This window comes from Camellia sinensis, chromosome 15, assembly GCF_055761805.1.
Source record: "Camellia sinensis isolate YWXY chromosome 15, ASM5576180v1, whole genome shotgun sequence".
In the NCBI taxonomy this organism is placed as follows: Eukaryota; Viridiplantae; Streptophyta; class Magnoliopsida; order Ericales; family Theaceae; genus Camellia; species Camellia sinensis.
In genome coordinates this window covers 142,539,823-142,566,842 of record NC_138975.1, presented here as the reverse complement: position 1 = coordinate 142,566,842, position 27,020 = coordinate 142,539,823, and the positions used below count along the sequence as shown (strand labels likewise).

At 33.7% G+C, this 27,020-nt stretch overlaps 2 protein-coding genes across 6 annotated transcripts; both read left to right on the top strand.

Moving 5' to 3' along the window:
- Positions 1–230: 230 nt before the first annotated feature.
- LOC145788699 (homeobox-leucine zipper protein HDG11-like) lies at positions 231–7,082 on the top strand. Its single transcript, XM_082909439.1, has 10 exons — positions 231–762; positions 1,245–1,362; positions 1,626–1,814; positions 2,415–2,900; positions 3,109–3,210; positions 3,535–3,768; positions 4,320–4,500; positions 5,105–5,373; positions 5,761–5,850; positions 6,658–7,082. Exons 1-10 carry the CDS (start codon positions 635–637, stop codon positions 7,066–7,068), a joined length of 2,208 nt encoding a protein of 735 aa, XP_082765565.1. The 5' UTR covers positions 231–634; the 3' UTR covers positions 7,069–7,082.
- A 4,167-nt stretch (positions 7,083–11,249) lies between these two features.
- Positions 11,250–22,463, top strand: LOC114280806 (uncharacterized). Of its 5 annotated transcripts, none has more exons than XM_082909438.1 (13): positions 11,250–11,521; positions 11,645–11,711; positions 12,348–12,435; positions 12,554–12,703; positions 12,963–13,094; positions 15,662–15,812; positions 15,887–15,925; positions 16,000–16,074; positions 17,910–17,969; positions 18,773–20,175; positions 20,275–20,365; positions 21,145–21,266; positions 22,212–22,463. In XM_082909438.1, exons 1-10 carry the CDS (start codon positions 11,378–11,380, stop codon positions 18,887–18,889), a joined length of 1,023 nt encoding a protein of 340 aa, XP_082765564.1. In that variant the 5' UTR covers positions 11,250–11,377; the 3' UTR covers positions 18,890–20,175; positions 20,275–20,365; positions 21,145–21,266; positions 22,212–22,463. The 5 variants fall into 5 exon arrangements, with proteins under 5 accessions (XP_082765564.1, XP_028078994.2, XP_028078996.2 ...); XM_028223193.2 differs by having other exon boundaries at positions 11,312–11,521; positions 15,659–15,812; positions 18,773–18,837; XM_028223195.2 differs by having other exon boundaries at positions 11,312–11,521; positions 15,659–15,812; positions 18,773–18,837; positions 21,853–22,463.
- Positions 22,464–27,020: the final 4,557 nt, after the last annotated feature.

The window sequence follows — 27,020 nt, the reverse complement described above, 5'->3', positions numbered from 1 at the left end:
TTTAAATCCGTCGGTTACAACAAACATACATTCACTCAGTTGCTAGAGCATCATCATATAAATATATATATAGAGAGAGAGAGAGAGAGAGAGCAGTGGTAGAATGGTACTTTGGATTAGCGCTCTCTCTCTCTCTTGTTCGTACCCATCTTTTCCAACCCAACGCCTCTCTTAATTACTCCCCCACCTCTCCCTAAATTTCATTCATTGCCCCCTTTACAATCCCTTCCCCCCACCCACCCAAATATCTCTCTCCTCTGGATTCATTCATGCCGACTTTCCAGCCGTTACGACGGCCTCGTCTTTGAAATGAAATGAAATCAGTTATTTCTTTAGACAATGCTTCTCAAAATCAATCCCACACCCCACCAAATCCATATCTAATCCTTGTCGTTTATGATCATATATTCTTCTTCTTGTTTTTCCTGTGATTTTGTAATAATAAACACTAAATGATATATTTGTATTATTAATACACTCAATATATCATATCATGGGAATCCATGATTCGGCTAAGATTCTTTGCTTCTTCTTCTTCTTCTTTAACCACCAATGTCATTACAATCCCAATCACCGGCACAAGTCTTGCCTGAGATACTGCTGCTGAAGCTATTCACCACCACCACCACCACCGATGGAGTACGGTATCGGCGGCGGAGCGAGTGGTGGGTCCGGCGGAGACCACCACGATGACTCTGATCCTCACCGGAGGAAGAAACGATACCATCGCCACACTGCTTACCAGATTCAGAAGCTTGAAGCGTAAGTTCACATATTTCATGATCTCTTCTCTCTCTCTCTCTCTCATCCGATAATCTACACACAATAGACGTCTGGGTTTTGTTTTTAGTTAATGGGCAGGCTGTTTTGCAAAATGGGAAGCTTTGAATCATTCCTCTCTCTCTCTCTCTCTCTCTCCCTCTCTCTCTTTAAAAAGATTTGCTTTAATAGTATTATTATTATTATTTTTTTAATGTTTCTGGAAACCAAGAATGAATGTTGACTTTCCTCATCAAGATAAAAACAAGAAGCAAAGATTGCACACACATAGTTTTGTTCTGTTTCTTTGTTTATGTTTTTAGTAAATGATGATGCATGTGAACATGCCGTTTTTCAAAATGGGAATCTCTCTTTCTTTTTTTTTCTTTTTCACTTTTTTTTTTTTTTTTTTTTTTTCTTCTTTTGCTTTGATAGTATTAATAATGTTTTTATATATATTTTTGATTAATGTTTTTGACACCCAGAATATTCAAAGACTCTCCTCATCCAGACGAGAAGCAAAGGTTGCAGTTAAGCAGAGAGCTAGGCTTGGCTCCTCGCCAGATTAAGTTCTGGTTCCAGAACAGGAGGACCCAAATGAAGGTATGTTCCTACATTTTATTTATTTATTTATTAACTTTTAATTCATTGAATGCTTGAGAAAGTAAAGATTTCTGTTAACAAAATATTCCCAAATGAATGTTTTGCATTCGTGTGTAACATTTCTTTCTACATTACATTTTTTAATTAATTAATTTATTTATTTTTTATGACTTTAATGCATAATAATTAGATTTGTTTTATCTTTTCTTTTTCACTTATCATCACCCGATCGATGTGATGCGGCTCTAATGGTTTCGAATTAGGCTCAACATGAAAGAGCAGATAACGGTGCACTGAGGGCAGAAAATGATAGAATTCGTTGCGAGAATATAGCAATCAGAGAGGCACTCAAGAATGTGATATGCCCTACTTGCGGAGGTCCTCCTGTCAGTGAAGATTCATATTTCGACGAGCAGAAGTTGCAAATGGAGAATGCCCAATTGAAGGAAGAGGTTACTTCATTATCCCTTTCAATCTAATAACTAGTAATTTAAAGTTTGTTTGGGGGATCCAGAGTAAGTAAAATAAATGATTATTAGTTAAATTAAAAGAGAATTGGTTAAGTTGGAGGAAAACCAAAAAAAAAAAAAAAAAAAAAAAAAGTAAAAAAATTGTGATATTGACATAAAAAAGGTAATAGGTGATTTGTCTCCAATTTTGTTCATTTCTTTGTAGAGATTTGAAAAGTAAGTTTTAAGAGAAATTTCACTCTATTTGTTTTTATTTCTCTCATCCTTAGTAATTCAAATAGGTGATTAATTAATAATATATTTCTCTACCCACATCACTAAATCCAAATGGAGTGTAACTTGTAAGGGATAATATTGATTAAAATAATAATCTTGATTATCTGCAACAATATTTCTCCAATAATCATTATTGCAAGATTGATTGTGTTTTGAGCTTTAAACCATCTACTTAAATAATCATTAATTGTGTTTTAGGCTTAGACCACCCGTTACATTTGAATTTTTGTTTTCTTTAGAATTGTTATTATTAATATATATATATATATATATATTTTTTTTTTAAAGAGTAATTGTTTGTGGCAGCTTGACAGAGTTTCGAGCATTGCGGCCAAGTACCTAGGGAGGCCAGTTTCACAGCTCCCTCCTGTGCAGCCAATTCAAATTTCCTCCTTGGATCTATCAATGGCCACTTTCGGGGCTCAGGCGATGATGGGCGGCCACCATTCACTCGATCTTGATCTTGATCTTCTTCATCTACCGGGTAGTTCTTCGTCGACAACACCTCAAAACCTGCCATTTCAGGCAATAAACATTTCGGAGATGGATAAATCCCTGATGGCAGATGTTGCTGGGAATGCAATGGAGGAATTTATTAGGCTTTTGCAGAACAATGATGGTTTGTGGATAAAGTCCAGCAGTGACGGGAAAGATGTTCTTAATCTCGATACTTATGAGAGGCTCTTCCCCAGGGCTAATAATAAGAATCCCAACGTTCGAATTGAAGCATCAAGAGATTCAGGGGTTGTCATCATGAATGGTTTGGCATTGGTTGAAATGTTTATGGATTCGGTTAGTTAATTAATTTATTAATTGCTCATCCTCTTTTATTTTTTTAATTTTTTTTTTTTTTATGTTTATTTTACTACAGTAATTAATTTATGGCAAAGGCTAATGAGTGCCTTGGGACACTATTTAATATGAAAATGAATTTGAGAACAGAGAATACTTGATTAGTCTATAAAATATGATGGAGGACTAATTTAGTGTTAATTTGCAGAACAAATGGGTGGAGCTATTTCCCACCATCATCTCCAAGGCAAGAACACTTGAAGTAATATCATCTCGAGTGTTGGGTGGCCAAAGTGGTTCCTTACAGCTGGTAAATTATTTACATACATATATATAATGGAGTTAGTAGATTTCTACTAAAACAACAATGCACACACAGAATGCACTGGTGTCTTTTGTAACACATCGGTGCATTCTATGCACTTATCATTGTTAGATTCTATTAATTATTATTTCCTCTATAATTTGAATAGACATCACTGTTACATTGAAATTTTTACATAAAATTTTCATAGATAATATAACTTAAGTTATCATAGTCTCAAATTCCAAATCCAGGGGGAGCATGTGCCCCGCTGGTCCCCCTATACGTCCGTCCCTGATTGATGCATGGCATGGCATGGCATGGATGCAGATGTATGAAGAGGTGCAGGTGCTGTCACCACTGGTAGCAACAAGGCAATTCTATGTGCTACGTTTATGTCAGCAAATAGAGCAAGGGTCTTGGGCAATAGTAAATGTCTCATGTGATCATCTCCCTCAAATTCAAGAGACCTCCCTATCTTCTTCTAGTCATTCTTTGCAAGATCGATGTCACAAGCTACCTTCTGGATGTTTCATCCAAGATATGCCTAATGGCTACTCCAAGGTTATATCTCTCTCCAACTTTATAATATAATAAATCTATCAATATAGAAATCAATTACAGGATCAGACAAATCATGCATATAGATGGATAAGAATTTTTAAAAGTGCACTGCACTAGCAAACTTTGTAAAATCTAATCTCTTCATTTGTATTCTTTGTCTGATCTTGTAATTGATTTGAGTTTGCTATTACTAGCTATAGTGTGCAACATTAATCATTTTGTGATTGTGGCTTCCATATAAATTAAGGGATTGTTTGGCAATAGACTAATTTAGTCAAAAAAATTAAAGAAAGTCATAAAAACCATTCTCAAACACTTTTAGTTTTTTCTTCTCATTCTCTTTACTTTTTTTTGCACATTTTTTCATAAAAAGTCATAAAAATTATTCTCAAACTCAATTTTTTGACCTCATATTTTAGTAAAAAAAAAATATTAAAAAAACCACTTCCTAAACCAAAAAATTATTGTATAGAGTCATAATCCAAAAATTGTCCTTTAATTTGTAGTTTAGTAATTATTGTTATGTTTGGCGTGGCATTTGGGAAGTACAGGTGACTTGGGTGGAACATGTGGAGATACAAGACAAAACACCAACACATAGGCTTTTCAAAGATCTTATTCATAGTGGGTTGGCATTTGGAGCCGAAAGATGGCTTGCTTCTCTTCAAAGGATGTGTGAGAGATTTGCTTGCCTCATGGTCACTGGCAATTCTACTCGTGACCTTGGAGGTGGTCAGTACTTATACTCTTATTTATTTATTTGTTAATAGATAAATAGTGTCTTACAGACTTTGATTTACAAAATTTAAAACACAATTGTACATTCTTTATATCATGTACTCTCATAAAGAATATACAATTATTTCATACTTACCAACTATCTTGTCTTTATGACACTCTTTAACAAAATCCGTGATTTAAAGTGATATTTTGGTGACTAAATGTAGTATGAAACTTATGCATTCTTGCGTATTAATCATGACTTAAAATGTTTTATTTTTATTTTTATTTTTAAATTGTGGCATTGTGTTTTGGTTATGACCCAATATAATGTTTTAATTATGAATCAAAATGATGTTGATTATAAGACAATAGTATTTTACTAATTTCACAATCAAGACACGCAACCTTTTCTAAGTTATTAATAATAATAATAATGTTAGAATGATCGTATTAATCTATCACTTTTTGTGTTGTATTTATCATCTCATATGTTGTGATTACATTGATAACCGATGAAAATGATGAAACCCATTAAATGTTTTTAAGTTGTGCAGTGTACCAGCACTCTTCCTTCAATATAGCTGGTTAATCAATTATAAATTTTTTTTGGCAGTGATTCCATCATCAGATGGAAAGAGAAGCATGATGAAACTGGCACAAAGGATGATAAACAATTTTTGTGGGAGCATCAACCCATCCAACGGTCACCAGTGGACCACATTTTCAGGGTTAAATGAAGTTGAAGTCCGAGCCAGCCTTCACAAGAGTACCGATCCAGGCCAGCCCAGTGGTGTGGTCCTCAGTGCTGCTACAACCATTTGGGTCCCTGTTTCTCCCCAAAATGTTTTCAATTTCTTTAGGGATGAACGTACTCGACCTCAGGTATATTCAATTCCTACATTATATGTAGGACTCGACTTATCTCCATTTCATCATGTGGACTGTATATTTTTTTTTTTTGGAGACATAATAAAATAATGTAGGCGTAATAGATTGAACCATGGAAGTGAATTTGTGGTGAGTCTTACGGGTCCGGACAACACGGTCCAAAATTTGTTTTCGCTTTTATTGTTTTAATTTGGTCTTTTTGTTCAACGCGTATGTTAAATTCATGATTTATAGCACAATCTCATTATCAGGCCACAAAAAAATTGAAGTGAATTTGGGTCAAATTATAGGGATTAAAATTTTGATTTATCCAACATTTAATTTGGAACTGTGAGATGCTTTAAATTTGTGTTTATTCAATTAATTTGATCTTATATGCAGTGGGATGTTCTCTTCAATGGCAATGCGGTCCAGGAGGTTGCCCACATTGCAAATGGGTCTCACCCAGGGAACTGTATCTCTGTTCTCAGGGTAATTAATTTTTCTCACTAAGATTTTGCTAAATTTTTATTGAAAAACAAAATATTTTTTTTTCAATATATATATATTCACCAATATATATAGTGTTGTTACTTCTTTTTTTTTTAAAGGTACATCAGAGATAAATATATAGTGTTGTTAGGTATATGTATATATATTCAGTTCCTTGAATTCTCTTCCCAAGTTATTTATTGACATTTTTATTGAAATAATACTATATAATTTAACCAATTTTACAAAATTTTCTTACTCACATAAGTTTATATTAGTGTGTCATGTTTTAAATTTCAAATTTCCATTCGTGCTTGTCACATCTATGAAAAAATATATATATATATATATATATATATTTTTAATTTACAATTAATTTTCAAATTTCATTTGATTAATATTGTCAAAACAATAGCATTAATTTCAGACCAAAAAGACCCATTAAAATAAATTATTTCTTATTTTAAAAATGTAACAGTAACATTGTTATGGTGAAATTTTATGTATAAATTCTTTGTTGGGAAATCGTTATCTTTTTATTTTGATCAATGTTGCCAAAAATAATTACTCTAATGAATAATACTTACGCTGTGTTTGGTTGGGGAATTCGGGGAGGGATTTGCAAAGGAAAAAGGAAAATGTGTGTGAAATTGGGTAAAATATAGGCATATTTTATTCACATTTCACCTATCTTTTCTATTTCCCTTTTCAAATCCCTCCTCAAATCCTCCAACCAAACACAACATTACTGTATATGCACTCTTTTATGATCACATGGGATAATTTAATGCATGCATGCATGACCAGGCATTCAACACAAGCCAGAACAACATGTTAATTCTCCAAGAGAGCTGCATAGACTCATCTGGATCCCTGGTTGTCTACTGCCCGGTGGACCTACCCGCCATCAACATAGCAATGAGCGGTGAGGATCCATCCTACATACCCCTCCTGCCGTCAGGATTCACCATTATGCCCGACGGTCAATGCGACATGGCCGTCAGATCACAGGACGGAGGAGGAGCATCCACGAGTGACAGCAAACAGAGTCGTAGCACATCATCAGCAGGTTCGCTAATTACTGTTGTGTTTCAAATTCTAGTTAGTAGCCTGCCAACTGCCAAGATGAACCCGGAGTCGGTTACAACTGTTAATAATCTTATCGGCACCACTGTCCACCAAATTAAAGCTGCCTTGAATTGCACTACTTCCTTATGAATCTGCTTCAGCTACTCAACCATCTTTTAATACACCACACAGAGGTCAGTATTCAAAAAAAATAAAAAAATAAAAAGAGAGAAGTACTGAAGGACAATTTGGGGTAGTTGGGAATTTGAATGCTCCATCATCAATTGCTGAAGCTGACTTACTGCTGCTTGGTGCTACTGCTCCTCCTACTGCTACCGGTGGTTTGGTTCATTGCAATCTACGCCAACTTTACTTCTTAATTTCAACCCTCCTCAATTTTAATTTTAATTTTAATTTTTTTGTCCTTTTTTAAAATTTCTTTTTCTTTTTCTTTTTCATTTTTTCCCTTAAAAGAGGGAGTCAAGAACGCACCATGCGTATCTTTCCTGCTGTGAGTCCCCCCATACTCTTTCTCTTTTTGGGCCAAGAGAAGAAAGAAATTGAAAAATATAAGACTCGAACCTTGACATCACGTAGAGTCCCTCCCATAGTTCGCTTTCTCTTGTGGGTTTTTTTTTTTTTTTGGTCTCCTCTTCAATTCCTTTCTCTTCACAGCAAGAATAATGTATGGTTCGGGCATTGACTTCTGTTTCTGGACTTTTAATTTCTTTTATTTTCTTTTCTTTTTTGGTTAATTTACTATGGAATTATAAACTTCCATTTCTATTTGTTTTTATCTCATGTGTGAGTATGTGTGAGACTAAAATTATTCAGTCCTTTGTTTAGGCTTATGTTATGTGGGATATTTTAATAGCCTTAGAAATGAGCAAAGAAACAAGAATATGGTATGTTTGGTTTGTGTTTGAGAGATGTGTTTTAGAGATAAAAAGTACGAAAAGTTGTTTGGTTTAGTTTTTTTCAAAAGATGTTTTGGGAAATTATTTTGAGAGAGAGTTTTGGAAAAAGTGATTGATTTGATGTGTGTGAGAGAGAGATTTGTTTGGAAAACTTGTTTGGTTTACAAGTTTTGAGAATTTTTTTTGAGAAAATTTGTTTGGTTTGATTACTTTTAAAAACTTATTTATAGAGAAAATTTCCCAAAAATTTTTCAGAAATACAAACCAAACGTCATATTTGATTTGAACAACAATAATAAATCTGAACTTTTCTGCTGCAAGATATAAGGTAAAATAAGAGTCTTTTTAGATCTGATTCTTTCTCTACAAAGTACATAAAATTTTCTAGTACTTGATGCTTTATAAGTGTACAAACATATCAACCATGTGCAGAGATTGAAAACAGTTTAGATAATTTATTCACACTAAACTATGGTTATAACTATAAAGATAATTAATAACCGTATCAATAAGTAAATTTGGGTGCTGGATAGTCAAATAATTACTTCTAACATTCTCCATTTAATGTGTTGTTCTTGAATCCCCAACACTTATTAAAATAATCCGAACTTTCAGATGTGGCACATGGTTGGGCCTTAAGTCTTTTTAAAATAATTAATAATTCACATTGGATAGTCTACATCATTATAGATTAATTTAATTTAAGAATGATACTTTAGGAATTTCTAACATTTACTTGTTCGCCATTTGTACATTGGACTTGTAAAATTTCAGCAATAGGCTCAACAATTGGAAAAATTCTTGGGTGCAGATAGGATTACATGATGTCTTCAACCAATCACAAATATCATGACTTCCCATGTTATTTTTCCATCACCCAACACATAAATATAACCCCTGCTATCTCAACCAATGAGAGAAGAGAAAGATATCACATGACACTTACCCTATTTGCACTCAAAAATTTCTCCAACTACAATTGGGTTTAAAATAGGTAACGACAAATGGTAATTATTCAGTATTTTGAGAGTACGGTCCCGTGGTGTTTCATGATAGTATGGTTAGTAAAGAAGGTGAGGCATTACGTTTTTATATTGAGTAATTGAGAAATACAAAGAGATATAATGAATAATAATTAATGAGATAATATGACCACGTAATATTCGAGATTACTTAATAATTTTTCAAAATTAATAAATTTTCAAACAAAAGAAAACAACTAAATGGGCCCAAGTGATCCTTACACTTAGATAATTGGGGTGATGTAGGGTTTGATTTTTTTAGTGATTTTTTTATGAGATGAAAAAAATATATTTTTACAATAATTTTTTAATTATATGAAAAAATATGAATAATTCATGTGTATAAATTTTTTGTTTAATGTTTTATTTATTTATTTTTTGGCCAACAAACTAACTTGTCAAAACAATTAAATTAAGACACTGGCTTAATATTTAAAATTCAAAATCAAATACAGTCAAAATAAAAATAAAAAATAGGCCTCTCAAAACCTAATCAAAACAAAAATGCAAGGGGAGTCCTGAAAATAAAATGACCCACAATAAATTATTCACTAACAGTTGATCTGTGCAATGTATGTATTATTTTTTTTCAAAAAATATTTGACGGGACAATGTTTGTTATAAAAGAATAATTTTAATTTTAATTTTAATTTAAAATTTAAAATTAAAATATAATTTTAATTATTTATTTTGATAATATTGACGCTATCGTTCTATAAAACTGTTACTTAAATACTTTTATATATTAATTTTAGTTAAATTATTTGTATATTTTGATAATTTTAGTTTTATCATATTATAAAATTGTAATTATCATATAATAATTTTGTATGATATATATAAAATTATAAAATAATAAAATAAATATTTATTTTGATATTAAAAATAATAATTAAATTAGAAGAAGAATTAGTAACACAAAATTAAAAGCAATTCTAACTATTTAATTTTCTTTTATATTTATTTGGAAAATAAAAATATGTAGAAACAGAAATTATATAAAATTTATTAAAAAAATTAAATATAAATATGTTGTAGTTGGATTATCATATAATAATTTTATATGATATATATATTGAATTATAAAATTGTAAAATAAATACTCTTAATTAAATTAAAATATCAACTATATAAAAAAATTTCAAGACGAAACTAACCAAGAAAGAATCATATAACATCTAAACTCAAAAAGAAAAAAAATGATGAAAACATCCAAACAATAGATACATATCAATGTGTGAAGTGATTAATCATTTGTAAATGATGTCAAAACATAAAAAAAATTATTGTTCATAAATTGAAAAAGTAACACAAGCAGTAAATCTAAATTTTAGAGATCCCTTGAGAGTATTACTGTTGTGTAATCTTTTCCTTATGTGAGTTGTAATTATATAAAATACTGTTGGAAATAAAGTATAATTTTAGGACTCGTGTCATTTTGATCTTTGATTTTTTAATTGTGACACATTTAATTTTGAATTTTAAATCTTATTCCAAATAAAGACAATTAAGGACCATTGCTCAATTTCAAGGGCAAAGTCGTCAATTTGATAAAATATAAACTAATTTGATAAAAATAAATGTCACAAAAAAAATAATTTTAAAATTTTAAAAATTATTTCTACCCTCCAAAGATAAAATTATATAAAATTGATAATTTTTTTACGCATTTATTTATTTATTTATTTATTTATTTTACCAAATCAATTTTTATTATGTGTTTGGATGATGATCATATAATGGGTGATTGTTAAGCTTTTAATGTGTAATCGATATATTTAATATATGAAATGTTTTTAGTTTTGGATTTTTTGATTTAATCGATTGGTTTAATAATGATATCAAAGTTATCGTCATATTTGACTTTTGAAAAAATAGAAACTATATTAATGAAAATAAAAATAACCACTATCATCATCCAAACACATAATAAAATTAATTTGGTAAAAACATAAAAAAATAAAAGTGTAAAAAATTTATCAATTTTACATAATAAAAGTTAAAAAGTCACTATCCTATTTAAGTCACATCATCTTATTTAAGTTACATCACTTCTTTATCACATCATTTCAAACCCAACCCATATTTCATAAAAAGTCAAAAAGTACATTTATTTAGGACACCCCAAACAACCCTAATAAAGGTTGAGACCCCCTTGACCCCTTTAGTTTTGATTGGTCAAATTTTTTTTTTTTTCTTGTCACCCAATTCCCAACGTGCATGTGTGTGAGGAAATTGTGGGAGTGAGTGTTTTAAAGGGTCTAAATCAATGCCCTAATAGTGAATGACTTAGGCCAAACTGGGCACATGGTTGGATCCATTGGGTCGTTTGGGATTGAGCAGTACAAACAAGGGTTTTAGCCCCAGACCCACAGACCCAAACCCAGACCCGCTGACCAAGAAAAACCCGACTTTACTTTACTGTCATATAGACTAGTCATAGCTAGCTATATCCAAATCAATTGTATTGTATTGAATTTTGTGCAGCGCAAGCTCTCTTCCTCGAAAAAGTCGGTAAATATGGCTGCTACTGCCACAGTTACAATACATTCTAGGTCACTGACCCTACTCCATCATCATCATCATCATCAGCATCAGTGTAATACCTTGTCTTTCTCCTCAATTTCTTTCCCGACAACCAAACCCATCTCTCACTCACTACTGGTACTTCACTATCCTTCTCCTAATTTTCATTCCCAATTTCTAACATTTGTGTGTACCATAGCGTATTAGCATTACTCTAAATATAACTATTATATATATATATATGTATATATATGTTCGCAGATTTTCAGGTCACCTGGTAAACGCCCCGTGCCTCCTTCTTACGCTGCTGTTTCTGCACAACCCCAAGGTTAATACTTCCACACTCCACAATTATTCCGTTTTTGCCTTTTTGATATTTGGAAAAGAAGTGAAAGACCACCCAATTTTGAGTTTCATTGAAACCTTTAAGCAATTATTGAGAGGGTGTTGCCATAATTCTATGAATAATGTTATATGCTTCAATTGGTATAGGTACTAACTGATCATGTGGCATAATTTTAGAGTTTTGGGTGTTTTGTAGTTTCTATAATGGGTGGGGTCATCGTGTTGAAGTGACTATGTCAAGAGAATATGTTGGTATACTAATTGGCATACCAATTGGTGCGTATAGCACCACTGTAATTGTATTGTAGGGTTCTGCTCTTAATTGAAGTTTTTAAGGTTTAGAAATTTGCAACAATTTTTTTGTTTTCCCTGCATTTTGATCACTACCCAACTTTTTTGTAAATTCTGTGCATGTGTAAAATATAATCATCTGGCAAGATTGTATAGAATGGAAACTGTGTGGAAAATAAGTTTTCCACCTCCATATTCTCTTCTTTTAAGTTGGGTTGGGGTCTGCTTTTTTAATTAAAGTTTTCAAGATTGAGAAATTTGAGACCAAAAAAATTTTCATTCATTTTCCTCAGCAACCAAGCATAGCCTTTACTGATTCAGTTTACAGGTACATTTGATCCTGAACTTCGGTCAGTGCTTGAACTTGCCACGGACTCCGAGTTGTATGAGCTTGAAAGAATTCTATTTGGGCCAAGGTGATAAAAATCCTTGCTTCTTTTGTTGCTTAAACGATCCTTCAGAATCTTTTTTTTTCAACTTTGTTTTGTGTATTTCTACTTCTGATGGCATCTACATTTTGAATATTATGTTCAGTTACTTCAGTCCTTTGTTGAAGTCAATAACAAAACAAACAGATGTTGATTACTTCATGATTGAAGAAGATGCTGAAGAGCGGGATGATTTCATAGCAATGCTTGAATCGCGATTCTTATTCCTTGCTGCTGATGCTCGGTCCACATTAAGGTTGTTAGTTAAATAGCTACTGATTGGTTGGTTATTGAATAATTTACTGCTTAGTTACCAGATTTAGTTTAATATTAATTTATGCCTACTTCTAAAGCTGAACATGAATTTACAATTGTTTTGGATTATAGATGTTGATCACTAAAGCTGTTAAATCTTGTTTTCATGACAAGTACAGATTAAGCATTGGCCTTCCTCTGATTGCTTGTAAAAAATCCAATTTTAAAATTTCTTATTAGTTCATTTGGTATTCTTGTAGGGGTTGGAGACCATCATATAGAAATGTCTTGCTTGGAGTGAGGGAAAAATTAAACATACCTTGTTCAAGCAAATTGTCAACAGAAGACCTAGAAGCAGAGATTTTTCTTCATCTGTTGCAGGAATATTCGAGGTAGTTATCCCCAACAACATGAAAAAAATCATTTGTGTCGTGATATTTTTAACTGTTTGACCTTGTAGAGGTAAGGGAGAGTTAGAATTGAAAATTACCCACAGGGTTTGAGCTGGATGGTTAGGGTGCTGCTGTTTCTAGAGTGTCTGACTGATAAATGAAATATTTCTTGACGGGGACAATTTTAAGAAACTTAGCCTAAGGCTGCCCACAATTGAATTTGTGTTGGGGTTTAGGGTAAGAAGAAATTTTAGCTTTAGGGTTTTAGGAACAAAGATAAATTTTAAGTTTTTGTAGAAAGATCAAGGGTAAATTAGTCCGATTGCAAAAGTTGCAGGTTGCTGAATCTTAATTATTGGAGTTTTTGGAAGGCTTAAGAAGTGATATTTATGGTTTTATTTGTTAAATTGAAGGCCAATAGGCGGGGGGAAAGTTTGGTCTTGGTTAGGACTTTGTTGGAAACGGTTTAGGGGCTCAAATCAGGGTTGTTTTTGTTAGTGGCATGCTCTAAAAGCCAATTTGGGAGATTTGGATTAGGGAAACTTTTGTTAAGTAGTCTTGTTTTTGTAATTAATAAAAGACAGGTTCATTTTTATTATGTTTACTTTCTATGTTATTATTAATTTAGTTGATAAGGCCATGAAATTAAAGCTGAAAACATATGCTCTTAAGAGTTAAGAATCTCGATGCTTTATTCTTAAAAGGATCCTAGTTGTAGGATTACTAACTAGGCATTAGTAATCCGTACAAACTAGTTCATGTTATGTTTGTTGTTGAATGGAGGCTAGTCTCAAGTCATTTATATGAGGACACTAAACCAATCTTGTTGGTGTACACTGGATGTGACCAAGTTAATGAATGTCGTATGAAGTTTTACATAACTGTCAAATAGATGTTCATCGTGAAAGTTGTGCATGTAATTCTTAGACCTGAGAACATTATGGTTGTCTTGTTTGTGAATTGCTATGCTTTAACAATACTATATGTTTTTGTTGTAACCAAGAAATATTAAATTGTATTGTTGGGTATAGTGAGGCAAGTAAATAGGGAGAATATCCTGTGTGATCTGTTAGGATATAACTTAAGGAAGACCTTGGCCAAGGACGGGTGAGAATGAATAGGAGTTTCTAGTTTCAAACATAACAAGTTGATATTAGTTAGATGACCAGGAATATGAAGTCAGCTAGGAAGCATAGATACGGATACGAGATACGGATACGACACGATACGGATACGGCGATACGACAAAACCTAAAAAAATAGGATACCGGTACGGCTATGATACGTTTGTGAAAAATATATTTTTTAAAATTATTAACAGTGAGTTACACATAAACTAAAGAATGTTGAGAAATCATAATGTAATTTTATAATGCAAAATATTAACTTTTAAGAATTTGTATTAATTTAAGCTAGTAGCTTGTTTACTTCTTAAATTTTTAATAGGTTTTGCAAATATTTCATTTCAAGATCAAGTTTAATATATTTATATTATAATAATAGAACAATTCACAATTTGTCCCTATGCTTTTTCCTTTGACACTAGTGAAAAATATTGTATTCAAGTTTACTTGCTTATTTATTTATTGATAATTAATTTTACCATTGTTATATTCTCTTGTTAATTCTTACTTTCTATGTAGTTATAGGGGACATGCATGAAATAATTAGGATACATCAGTTTGATAAATTCTATTATTTAACTCACTATATTCTTCTTATCGAAGAACTTAACAAAGTATTAGAAAAATATTTTTATATTTATACTTGCAATTATATTATATTATATTACTATGCAAGAAATGTTACAATTCTAATTTCTTAAAACAAGTAAACATGATTTGAAATATCCGATACTTCAAAATTAAGTATCCGATACTCTAAAATTAATAAAAAAATAATTAAGAAGTATCCGATACTTTTAATAAGTATCCGATACGTATCCGCGAGTATCCAAGGAGCATCGGTATCCGATACGGATACGATACGGATACGCCACCCTATTTGAAGTATCCGCGCTTGATAGGAAGTCAGAGAAGCACATAGTAGAGAAATGAAGAGAAACAGAAAGGAACATAGAAGAGAAAAAGTAAGGAACTGGGATAGTGGAGCAGCCACCAAGGCCTTAAAACATCCAGGCAAAAGCCCCCTTTATGTATATCATATTTAGGTATATAATAGTAAGTAGTAACTAACCTACCCTGGTCCCCTTTTTTAATGGTAAGTCAGGTGTCACCTAACTTAAGTAGTTATGTTGGATGCTTCTGGCCCATTACATACTGGCATTTATAGTTTCTCAACCAATGTCCTAAGGTACTATTCAAATAAGAATTAAAAGCTTGTTATTGTTAGTTGGGTGAACCTCGCTTATTGTCAAATTTCTTTCATTTGTACCCAGATCGGTTAATCTTCATTTTCTTCTATGCATTCATATGCAATGCCCCAACCAGATCACTCCCTACGGATTCTTATCAATACTACCTCTATTTTTATCTATTTTTTTGCTTCTTTTTAGTTATTTCTTTTTAAGATACTTTCATGACTTAAAAATTTAATACCTTAAGTAGGGATGAATCAGGAACCTTCCCTAGCTCATGGGAAAGCTCTAAGAATCCTGACAACCATGGTAGTTTAGAACTTGGACTCAGTCCATGGAAGGTGCAAGCTATTGCTGCTTTAAGGGTTGGGGCATCAGAGCTTCGTAGAATTATCTTAAAGGTACTTTTGTTTGACCATAATAACTTGGTTGTATTTAAAGTACTCTATTTATTTGACATGACTATGTATTGTAGGGTGGTGGGATGCTTACATTGGGCAAAGTATATAACTTGGTAAGTCAATGATTTATTTGACTTTGTATTGGTTCCTTGTTTGTAATCCTAAGCCAGTTGCGCTGTTGCGGTAGTTAGCAAGGAAATTATTGGGGAGGATGTTCTTGGAGGGTGCCAAGTATCAGATAAAGAAGGAAGTTATCAGAAAGGTATGTTATTGAAATTATCTATTTACTGGAGGGATGGTCATAACTTGAAATATTATGTGGCGATAGAACCAGTATTTCTGTTTATTTCATTAACTATCTTGGAAACCATATTTGGTGGTTTTTTCAAAAATTGGTAAGAGCGTGAGAATGTTTATTATAGGCTATGTTACATGGACTCATATACAAGTATCAGGTGCGAGTGCAAGTGCAAGTGCAAGTGCGGGTGCTGGTTCGTGTCCAAGCGTCAGACATACATTATGTAGAAATGTACTTGAAATTAAATCAAGTTAGAAAAAGCCTAGATCAAGAAATCAAGTATTCCCCTTTCCTTCTTCTCCCTTCTCTTCTCTCTTTTCCAACAAAATTCAGATCTCTCTCTGTCTTGTATGCCTATCCTCCAAGTAGGAGGTGGCACACTCCTAAGCGAGATGTGTGCTTGTCTCTAACCAATTAATCATATAATTAGTTTAGTCAATCAATATCAACACTAATTAAGCTAGGTTTAGTCTTCTTCTTTTTTTTTTTTTGATTGGCACTGGACTGTCTGGATCAAGGCTTGACGAATCCCCATGGTGCATAGGCCCTTGGCAAGGAGTTTCCTGCAAATGCACCACAGTTAATTCCAGGTTTTCCCTAGTCCGATGGCCCCAAGGAATTGTTAGGTTTTTCTCCTTGAATCTTAGAGGGAGCACACCTCCAAGACCCAACGCCTTGCCACCAAGCCAACCCCTTGGGGTTTAAGTTAAGTTTAATCTTTAATCTCAATTAGCCTAATTAATTATGATTAGGATTAATTAATTTAGATTAAGCATACTAATCACACTTACAACTAATCTCGGTTAAGTTTTTCACACGATACATAAAAATGTCAAGCACATTAGACCAAAACAATTAAGCACCTTAATTGAGGAAATGAAACAACTTTTAGCATAAACCAAACCAAACCAAACCAAATCAAGCCTTAAGTCCCATCAAATGGGGTCGGCTATATGAATCCTTCTTCTCCACGCGGCCCTATCAAAGGCCATTTCGTTAGCATATCATATTCAAAATGATAGTTTTTCTTTCATGGCTCTAAGTTTTTTCGCACTTCATATCAAAGAGGCATATAGACAATTCATAGTTAAGAGGCATTTCATAAGAAAGAAAATAAGTGCATCCTATTCAAGAAACAACATTTCTAAATCATGTTAAATGGTTATCAACATATTTTCAAACACTTCATATAACTATGGCCTCGTTTGGGAAGTGGCTATTTTAGTAGGCTAAAATTTTTGTGTTTGGGAAGATGATTGGATTTTTTTGTGGTTGGATGTGATGTTTGTGAGAGAAAAAGTGAAATGATTATAGGTTTAATGTGATATTTTGTCTTATTAGCTATTTTAGCCTATTTTGTCTTTTTGTGATTTTTAGCCTAAACTAGGCTATTTTTTTTCTTCCCAAACACCCCCTATATAGCAATTTGTCTCTAAGCATTCAACATTAAAATAAATGGTATGCATGTTATGTAAATGGAAGCACCTAGGATGTTACACTTCATATGTGCATTATGTAATAATCAATTCTCCAAACTGTTTAAGCACTAAGAGGTAATGCAGTTTTTAGAAAGTGGTAATATAGTTCCAACAAATGACTGATACATTTAGCAATGTTGACAATGTTTCTTTTTTCTCATGGTTACCATTTAGTTTAATAGATTACAATTTTCATGAAAACCATGCTTGATTTTCATTCTAAAATCTTCCCAAACATTTTTCTCCTCTTACTAGTGGGGATGTTAGAAGGCTACTTGGCTATAACGTTTAACATGTCTCTTGTAATGTTTTGGTTTAAAGGGTGGTCAATTAGCAGCCGTTAACCTAGAGTCCAGATTGGCATTGCTGGTGGCAAAACAGGTAATTCTATTTCTATGAATATTGATTTTGTTTTCATTTATTGTTCTTCTAAAGTTTTGGAGATATATAACTGCAACTGTGGGAAGTACATCTGGAATGAGTCACTCATGGCAGTGGATCCTTGACAAGCTTTCAAATTGGAAAATTCAGTATTATCAATTATAGGAAAACTAATCATATAAATTAATTACAATATAACAGTTCATTATGGATTCACTTTTGTTGTCTTTTATTTTTCAAAAGAGTTCCTTAAAATCCCCCCTCTATGTTACATGGACTTGGGGGTTTTGTGCATAGTTTTATCGTGAACTTGAATTAGTGAATATGTTTTCTAGGTGCATATCCAAGTGTCCAACTTCACATGTTCACATGTCAAACATATATCTCATTTCCTTATCCAAGTGTTAAGTGTCCGATATGAGAATTCACCCATTTAAATATGCCATGTAACATAGCCCCCTCCAAATCACCATAAGGGGGAAAAAATTAATAATAATAATAATAAAAGTTATATAATTAAGCATGTAAGATTAATTTTAGGGTAATTGTTTAATTATAAAATTTGAACGAGTTTTTACACAATATTTCCTATTAGAAAAATTGTTTCGATGTTGTAAAATTTTCAAATTTGAATCAAAGTAAAAGGATCAGAAGACTATGTCAGCAGCTTTGATTGGAAAGTACAAGCCTATGAAATATGTGCATGAATTTCAAATATAAAATTCGAAAGACGCCTAAATATTATTGGTTGTCTGATTGCAGCTTCTTTGTCACGATTTCTAAGACCATTTCTTTTTGTATAGGGTGTTGCAGGTGCTGCGGCACGATATCTGGGGCTCAGGAGCATGATGGTTTTACTTGGTCCAATGTATTGTCTGTTATGCACTGCAACTTATTGGGACATTACATGTGTAACTTGAAGTTACTTCTTATCTTGTTTTTGTGTGTCAGTTGCTTCCAGCGTGTTTATGACACCCCAAAATATATGTACTTAAATCTTTGAAGAAAAAAAAAATGTAATTATAACATTTTCTGGGCCATAGTAGAATATAGGGAACTTGTGCATAGTTTTCAAGAGACCTCATGGGAAGCGTGGTGCCATGTGGTACCACGTGGTGTGCTGCATAGTGCAACATAGCAGCATAGTAATGGTCTTCTCATGAGTTGCATGGTAATGAAATCACAAGAATAACAAAAGAGGGGTATATGATAGAGTGAGCCGAAGTCCGAAGTGAGAGTAAAGGATCAAGTTTGAGGTGAGTTGTATTATGTGCTTATAGCTGTTAATCACTTTCAGGTGACGTGTCAGGACCATTGCGTGGGGTAGGCACCAGGCACTTTATAGTTATAGTCCAGTTCTGGCAATGTAATTAAATAGAAGCTCCAATGTATATATTTTAATTAAATTAAATTTTGGGTACCCTTTTTATTTTACTTCGTTGCACTATTAATTTGTTATGACTTCAATTATTGTCTTGTTGCGATGCCGAACCTCCGGGTACCGGGTTTCGGTCTTAACAATGTTGTTCTTTCTACATGTTAAAAGTAGGAAGATTCTTGTTAAGGAACAATGGTTTAGAACGATGAAATTCCATGAACCAAACTTTCTACTGATATATCTCTTCTAAATTTGTTGTTAATATTGGTGGTGAACCCAAACAATATGTGGTGATCTTGAAACCCTAACTGCTAACAGCCAAGGTTTATGAGGAATCAAAAGCTCATATTTATGGTGTTTTGGGTATGGCTTATAAGTGGCTTATTGTTTTGGGTGTGGCTTATAAGTTGGCTTTTTTGCTTATTACAAAAAGGCGTGTAGAAAAGCAGAGAAGTGATATGACCCAAATAAGTCAACGATGTGACCCAAATAAGCCAATAAGCAGCTTATTTATAGTGTTGCCAAATAATATGATTTAGAGATTACCTACCTTAAAGAGGGAGGATAGGCAAAGTTAATATTACCCAGCAATGCTGACCGGTTATTCTGCTTGAATGGCTGATCAAATTGAACAAAGCAGTTGGAAAATCTTTTTGCAGGACTTGGGTGACACAAAGCGATAAGATGTACCTGCAGTCTGCTTGGATACTTTTAGTATTGGGTTCAGTGTAAAAAATTGTAAACACTGATTAAGCTCATATCTAAATGACTTTGCTGAATGAATCACTTTGATTAAAATAAGTTGGAACAGTATCTTTTGCTCAGCCAGTAAGTGTATAGCTTGTGTCTTTTTTTGTTTTTCTTTTAACTTTTCTGTTTCTGGTTATGTGATCTATGATCTATTTGATTCATTGGTATCTTATACAGGCTCTGGGGGACATTTCTGGCTGATGTTGTCATCCAAATGCTTGGAACTGATTATGCTAGAATCCTACGAGCAATTTACGCATTTGCGCAGGTAATATATCATCCTGCGACCCTTAGCATAAATAAAAAAATAAAAAAGAAGTATAAATGGTATATGTATCAATCTTCAGCCCTGCTTTTTATCATGCTCCCTGATGTTTGGTCCTGGTGAAAGAACAAGGCTTACCTGGATCTTATAATTGATGTGAATGATTAGCATAAAGCAATTGAAAGTAAAAGAGAGAGAAAGGAGATGTGACTGTTGTCCTTAATTCACTCTATTTAGTCTATGGTATGGTGTAGGGATTTGACACCAGCAGGCCTAAGCCTAGCAACCCAAGTTCTGCTTGCCAATTTTAGATTTTGGCCAGTATAATTTCAAATTTGGTCTGGGCTTGGGCTAAAATTTCCCAATCCAAACTAGATTCAGTCTTGGCTTGGGATGTTGTCATATAAATAAATTGGTTTAGGACAACTCAATGCTCAATCGAAATTAAATTTTTGTGTTGATTTCGGACTGTCCAAGCTCTAACCTGAGCTCTTCGAATTAAGTTCAGGCTTGGGAAAACCAATTCAGGTTAGAGGTTGGGCTTCTTCTAAACTTGGGCAAATCCCACTACATTTTGGGCTGAGCTTGGATAGACTTAGAACCCACCCAAGTTGTAGCTCTACTATGGTGTGATCTTGGTTATATATCCTGATACATTGTAATCTCTTAAGCCATGAACATCTAGTTACCTAGCTTTTGGTAAATCAACCTATCTAATTTTTGCAGAGCAGATATAAGGATAAATCTTTTCAGTTTTTGATACATTAATTTTTTGTCTTCAGATCCGTATCACCCGTACATATAGGTTACCGTCTGACATCAACTAAGGAGATTAGTCTTTTGAGCATTGTAGTCAAAACTCTTGAGCTTCATTTTGGTTCTTCAGCAGCAATGGGTATTTGAGGTACTTCTCCAATTCTTCAGTTCTCCAATTCTTTAAATTAATTGTGAATAGAGTAGTTTAATGGTTGTCAATAATCCTTTGGTCACGGTTGTGTATATATCCATTTAGATTTAACTAACAGACTCCATGTATTAGTTTGAATACATCATGGTTAATGTAAAAGAAATCAAATAAACTGCTAATATTTTTTGCTGCAAATAATATCAGAGCTTTCTTGGTGGAAAAATGTATGAATGATACTCTCATAAGTTTGTGGAAGAGAAACAAAATGTGCAGGAATATTGTTCTCAATACACAGGAGCTGCTATTAGACATCACTTGGAACCAATTGCCTTTGGTCTCATAGAAACCAAAGAAATTGAACAAAATCAACTTGCCCGGAGCACCTAGTTCTCTTTATTATACTACAATCTATTAATTAGAGACCAGTTGAAAGAATGTCCATCATCTCATTCACCCGTTATTGTTTCCGTTCTCACCACAAATACCGAGCCCGCATCCATATTGTTGATTGAAAAACCATAAACACCATCAATCGTTAGTGCAGCTTTCACTGATACCATTTGTATTGCTGCTACTCCCTCAGCCAATTCCGTTACCGGGGCTTTGATTTCTCAGTGGTGTCCTAACTCCAGTGCCAAAGCATGACTTCAGCTGCCACTGGCTTGCTAAAATCTTCAAGCAGTACTGTTGTTAGGAGGTTTCAAGGGGAAGCCCAGGACTTGTACCTTACCCTGCTTATTCTACACTCAAATCTATCTTAATTGCAATGTCTACCTGTGCTTACTGATGACAATACAAGTGTTCATACACACACTAATGCAGAATTCTGGTTGACAACTAAGCTTTGGTTGGTTGGTCCAACTCTTGTAATCTGACCTATCTCGTCCAAGTTAAAATTACTCTCTGATGCTTCACGTATTGTTTTCTATGTTGTACTTGCAGACTAAGCCAACCGGATAATTCTCAATCTCTCTCTTCTGGATCAAGCTATCTGTAGATTCACTTGAATTGTCTGTTTTTCTTTTTCTTTTTTTCTTTTTCTTTTTTTCTTTGAAGGTCTAGAATTGTATATTCTTTTATTGCATCTTTCATACCCTGCTTGAGTGGAAAGTAATGCTGTGAACTACTCCATGTATGTGTGGTTAATTTTTTTTTTTCCCTTAAAGAAAAGCCAAAAATCTTGATTTCTTCTTCTTTTCATTGATCAGTTTGACATCTTAGAAACATGTGTCCCGTTTGTTTGGCCCTAAAAAAAGTAAGGGCAAAAAGCTAAGAAAAGTTTATTTTATTTTATTTTATTTTATTTATTGCAAGTTAATATCTCATCTCTTCTTAAAGCTCAAAGTAGTAGTAATTTTGTGAATGCTCTCTGTGCATAAAATTGATAACTACTGTGTAGGAATGGTAGCGGGGCGGGGCCGGGGATCACCCTCCTCGTCCCCGATCCCCAACGGTGATAATTTCTCCATCCCCGGTCCCAATCCCTAACGGGAAACCTATCACCATTCCCATCCCCTTCCCCAACAGGGATCGGGTTTCCCCAACCCCGAAAACTCCCCGATCCAAAAAAAAAATAAAAATAGCAGATCACAAAATCATCAAATAGATCAACTCATCAACAACAGATCAACAACAAAATCATCAACATCATTATACACAGTAGATTAAAAAAGAGAAAAATCAAAGAGATGGTGTCGGTGGCGAGGAGGGAGATCGGTGAGTTCGGCGAGTTCGGTGAGATGGGAGGAGGGAGAGATCGTCGAATGAGAGGACCTGGCGGATCTGAGTTCTGTTTGAATATCTGAGTTTGCAGATATGAGAGATCGTCGAATGAGAGATCGACGTATGAGAGATATGTGAGTTTGTAGATTTGAGTTCAACGGTGATGGAAGGCGGGAGACGAGGGCAACGGAGGAGGAGGGAGAGGAGGACAGCTGAGAAAGGGAGATCGGCGCCGGCGGTGAAAGAGAGGAGGACAGCGACGGAGGTGGAAGGCTTTTAGAGAGAGAGAGAGAGAGAGAGAGAGAGAGAGATGACAGGCCGTGTGAGGCTATTGGGTTTGTTTTTTAGGTTTGGTTTATACATGTAACATGTATATATAAAGGGGTAGGACAGTAATATCACTTTGGGGGAGATACAGGGACGGAGACGGGTCGGGTCCGGGGCTGTGAATGCTATTCCCGTCCCCGGCCCGAAATACTTTGGGGATTTAATTTCAAATACCATCCCCGTCCCCGCGGGGGTATTTTTTGAGGAAAAACCATTCTCATCGGAGTCGGGGGGTCGGGTCCCCGTCGGGCCGGGTTCAAATTGCCATCCCTACTATTGTGCTTTCTTTGCACCTCTCCGCCCTCCTCCGATGAATGAGGGTTCAACTATGATTACCAAGTTAGTGATATTTTAAGTATTATATTATTTTATTAGTTGTTGTTGTTGTTGTTTTTTTTTTTTTTTTGGGGAGATCGTGAGTATCTCCAACAGTAATAGGCATTTTACTTATCTAAACATTACTATAAAGTATGCATTTTATTTTGCCTATCAACTGTTTCATGTTTTTTACTCTAACCATGCTCTTTATTTTTGCTATTCATCCAAATATTATTAACTTTGTAGAATGTCACATTAGTAACAAAGATAGAAGAAAATGATTCTAATGATTAAATATATTTTGTCTAGTTTTGAAGACTAGTTACATGTAGCTAGTGAATGTGAGTCGAGTTAAAATGTCTAATCATATATTTAGTGCATTGAAGTTGAAAAAAATGTGTCATATTAGGCATTTTGACTAACAAGCATTATATGTCTAGTAAGTTGGAGATGCTCTTAGCTAGACACCATATAAATTGTATTTAAAATATTAAAAAAAAAAAAAAAACAAACAAACAAAAAAATTTCACTAGAATAATGCATCAAAATAATAAGTTATTTTCAGGAACTTTTTGATTTGAAATGAATAGATATAAATTTGACATTATTATATATAAAAAAAATTTGTAGCCTTTTTTTTTAGTATATCATTACGTTTTTCAACTATTAAATGTAAATAAGAAATAAATCTAGTCATTAATTAAAAATGAGAGATTTTTATCTTGATTTTTAGTTATTATTGAAATTAAACTTACATACCACACAATATAACATTACTTACAGCATAAAATGACCATCTACTTAACACTAGCTCTAATATTACTTACTATTAGAACTCACCCTACTAACAAATGTCCATCAAACACAAGAAAAAGATACAACAAACAAACCAAAAAGAAGAGAAAATGGGTGAAAAATTCACTCTATCAATTATCTAAGGCATTAGGTCTAAGGGATATTTTTTGTTGATGAGAGGTCTATATTTTGTAAAATAGTTTGTTGAGAAATCCTAAAAATATTTTTTTTTCAATTTTACCCCTTGACTTTTATTTTATTTTATTTTATCTATTTGACTTTTCATTAACTATATGTTTAAATTTATATCTATATGTTCAAATTATTTTCTATCTGCTCAAATTTTTTTGACTATATGTTCAAATTTATATTTATCTGTTGAATTTTTTTCCCTATCTGTTCACTTTTTTTCCCCTATGTATTGAAAATGTGGATTTTGCTCTTTATCTGTTTAAAATCTGTGGATTTCTTTCTCTATCTGTTTAAAACCTGTCTTGATTTTCCTTATCTGTTGAAATCTATATGTTCAATTTTTTCGCTGAATTCTCTATCAAAATTCTATCTGTTCATTTTTAATTTTTTTTTCTATCTGTTGAAATAACAAGTCAAACCAAATTCTATCTGCTGAAATAGAGCCAAAACAACACCTATCTGTTACAAATACCAAGCCAAACCAAACCCTATTTGTTCAAATCTTTTCTTCTCTCTCTTTCTCCCTATTTGTTGCAATATATTTCATCATCATCATTCTCAACAACAACAACAACAACAACAACAAATGAATTCAAAAGGTCCATTCTAAAGACCTAGTTGCTCAATCTGATCACTAATAAAAACCTAACAGAAGCAAAAATCAACAATCAACAACAAAATATTGACATACAAATCAAGATAGAGAGAAAGAAAGAGAGCAAGAGTGGATGAGGGAGGGAGAGAGTGACAATGTGGAAGTCGGATCTGGGCTTGAATCTTCAAAGGTGGTGATGGAGGCGGCGGATCAAAGTCGGATCTTGGCTAGGGCTTCAAATCTAGACCAAGATACTAAGATTCTGTGTGAAGATTATAGTTTTTGTATAAAATAATCAATTTGCATAAATTAATTTAAACTATAATAAGGTAACTGTGCTCTAAACAAAGTCTGACGGCTAACCCTAGACGACGTGGCTACAAAAGCTAGAGAATGAAAGTGCAAATGGATAGAGAGAGAGAGAAAGAGAGAACTTGAAGCTTGCCTTTGATGATAGCAGATGGATTGGAGAAGAGATCGTTTAGGGACTCTATAAGTTCGTCTCCATCCTCCACCTCATCTGGATCTCGGCAGCTGAAGTCACCGCCACGAGGGGTTTGCTGCCGTTGGTATGGCCATCTCGGGCTATAATTCCACTATTATTCTCTGGCTAGGGTTTTGAGAAATGATTTGAGAGAGAAGTGGAAAAGAAAGATAGGAGAACAAAAGAGAGAGATCGCGGAGGATGGTAAGGGACGTTGGTGGTGATCATATCGACGATGGAGACAGAGTTGATTGGTGTCTTCATTGCCAGTGGATTGATGAAGAAGTGTAGAGAAAGAGAGGGATAGAGGGTTTTCCTGATCGAAGATAAAGAGAGAAAGGAGGAGAGAGAGGAGTTTGACAGAAAGCACTGTGTATACCCCTTATATATATATGGTCATTTTAGTCATTTTGCTTAAACTTGTCCTTTTGGACAAAATATTTCAGCGTTTGAACCTTTAGCCAAACGAAATTAATATTTGGATTTATGGACCGAGTGCCCAAAAACAATTAATATAAGATATTATTTACAAAATTTAATACATTTTTATTAAAATCAATTCATCTATATTTGAGATACTCTATTAACATTGTACAAATATAACACTGACTAAAGTCGGATCCCTAACCTCCCTAGTATGCGAAATGTAGTGGGAGTAGAAGTCCTTGCGTCGCAACCTTACAGTTACTGGTTCATTTGAGTTATTGACAAAGTTTGTCAGTTGTCAAGGTTCAAACACAAGAGATTTCCCTATTAGATGGACAAGTTGACATGTCAGATGTTCATAATCCAAAGGAGCAGCTTGATGCACCCCACTTTAGTATCTTTGAATCATTATCACAGCCTATAACAGATATTCCCATGTCTGAACAACACTTCTTAGTTGTGGGTGTTCATGACGAGCCACCACAAGAACAGGTCTCTAAACGAGTTTTCTAGTTTCGTGTGGGGAGTTCCCAGTGTATCCAAGCCCCGAGAAATTGTTATGTGGGGTCAAATGATATGGCAACTATTATGGAACCCCATCAACCCTATGATCAAGGTCAAGGCAAGCGCGAGAAAAAGCCTCAGATTGAAGATAGTATCAGTAACCCAAGTCTTTTTCAACCATCTTGTCGCAGAGCCCTTTGACCTAGTCATTTCTATCTTGTGTTTATTTTTTTTCTATCTTTTGGAATGTGTTTGTTTTGATTTCTTTACAGGATCTTTCTGCTGTGACTGGTGGTTATGTAGGTTGTTGCTTTATATTTTTGTTTCCCTTCTTGTTTGCTGATGGTTCTTTTGATATGTTGTATTGAACTTGCTATTTTTCTCTGTT

Bases quoted from the DNA above. Each gene is read 5' to 3' on its own strand.
- LOC145788699 (XM_082909439.1), top strand. From the start codon at position 635: ATGGAGTACGGTATCGGCGGCGGAGCGAGTGGTGGGTCCGGCGGAGAC. The intron at 3,211-3,534 runs GTAAATTATTTA...GCATGGATGCAG, and splicing joins AAAGTGGTTCCTTACAGCTG to ATGTATGAAGAGGTGCAGGT. The intron at 3,769-4,319 runs GTTATATCTCTC...TGGGAAGTACAG, and splicing joins TGCCTAATGGCTACTCCAAG to GTGACTTGGGTGGAACATGT.
- LOC114280806 (XM_028223193.2), top strand. From the start codon at position 11,378: ATGGCTGCTACTGCCACAGTTACAATACATTCTAGGTCACTGACCCTA. The intron at 12,704-12,962 runs GTTGTTAGTTAA...GTATTCTTGTAG, and splicing joins GATGCTCGGTCCACATTAAG to GGGTTGGAGACCATCATATA. The intron at 18,838-20,274 runs GTATTGTCTGTT...TATCTTATACAG, and splicing joins ATGGTTTTACTTGGTCCAAT to GCTCTGGGGGACATTTCTGG.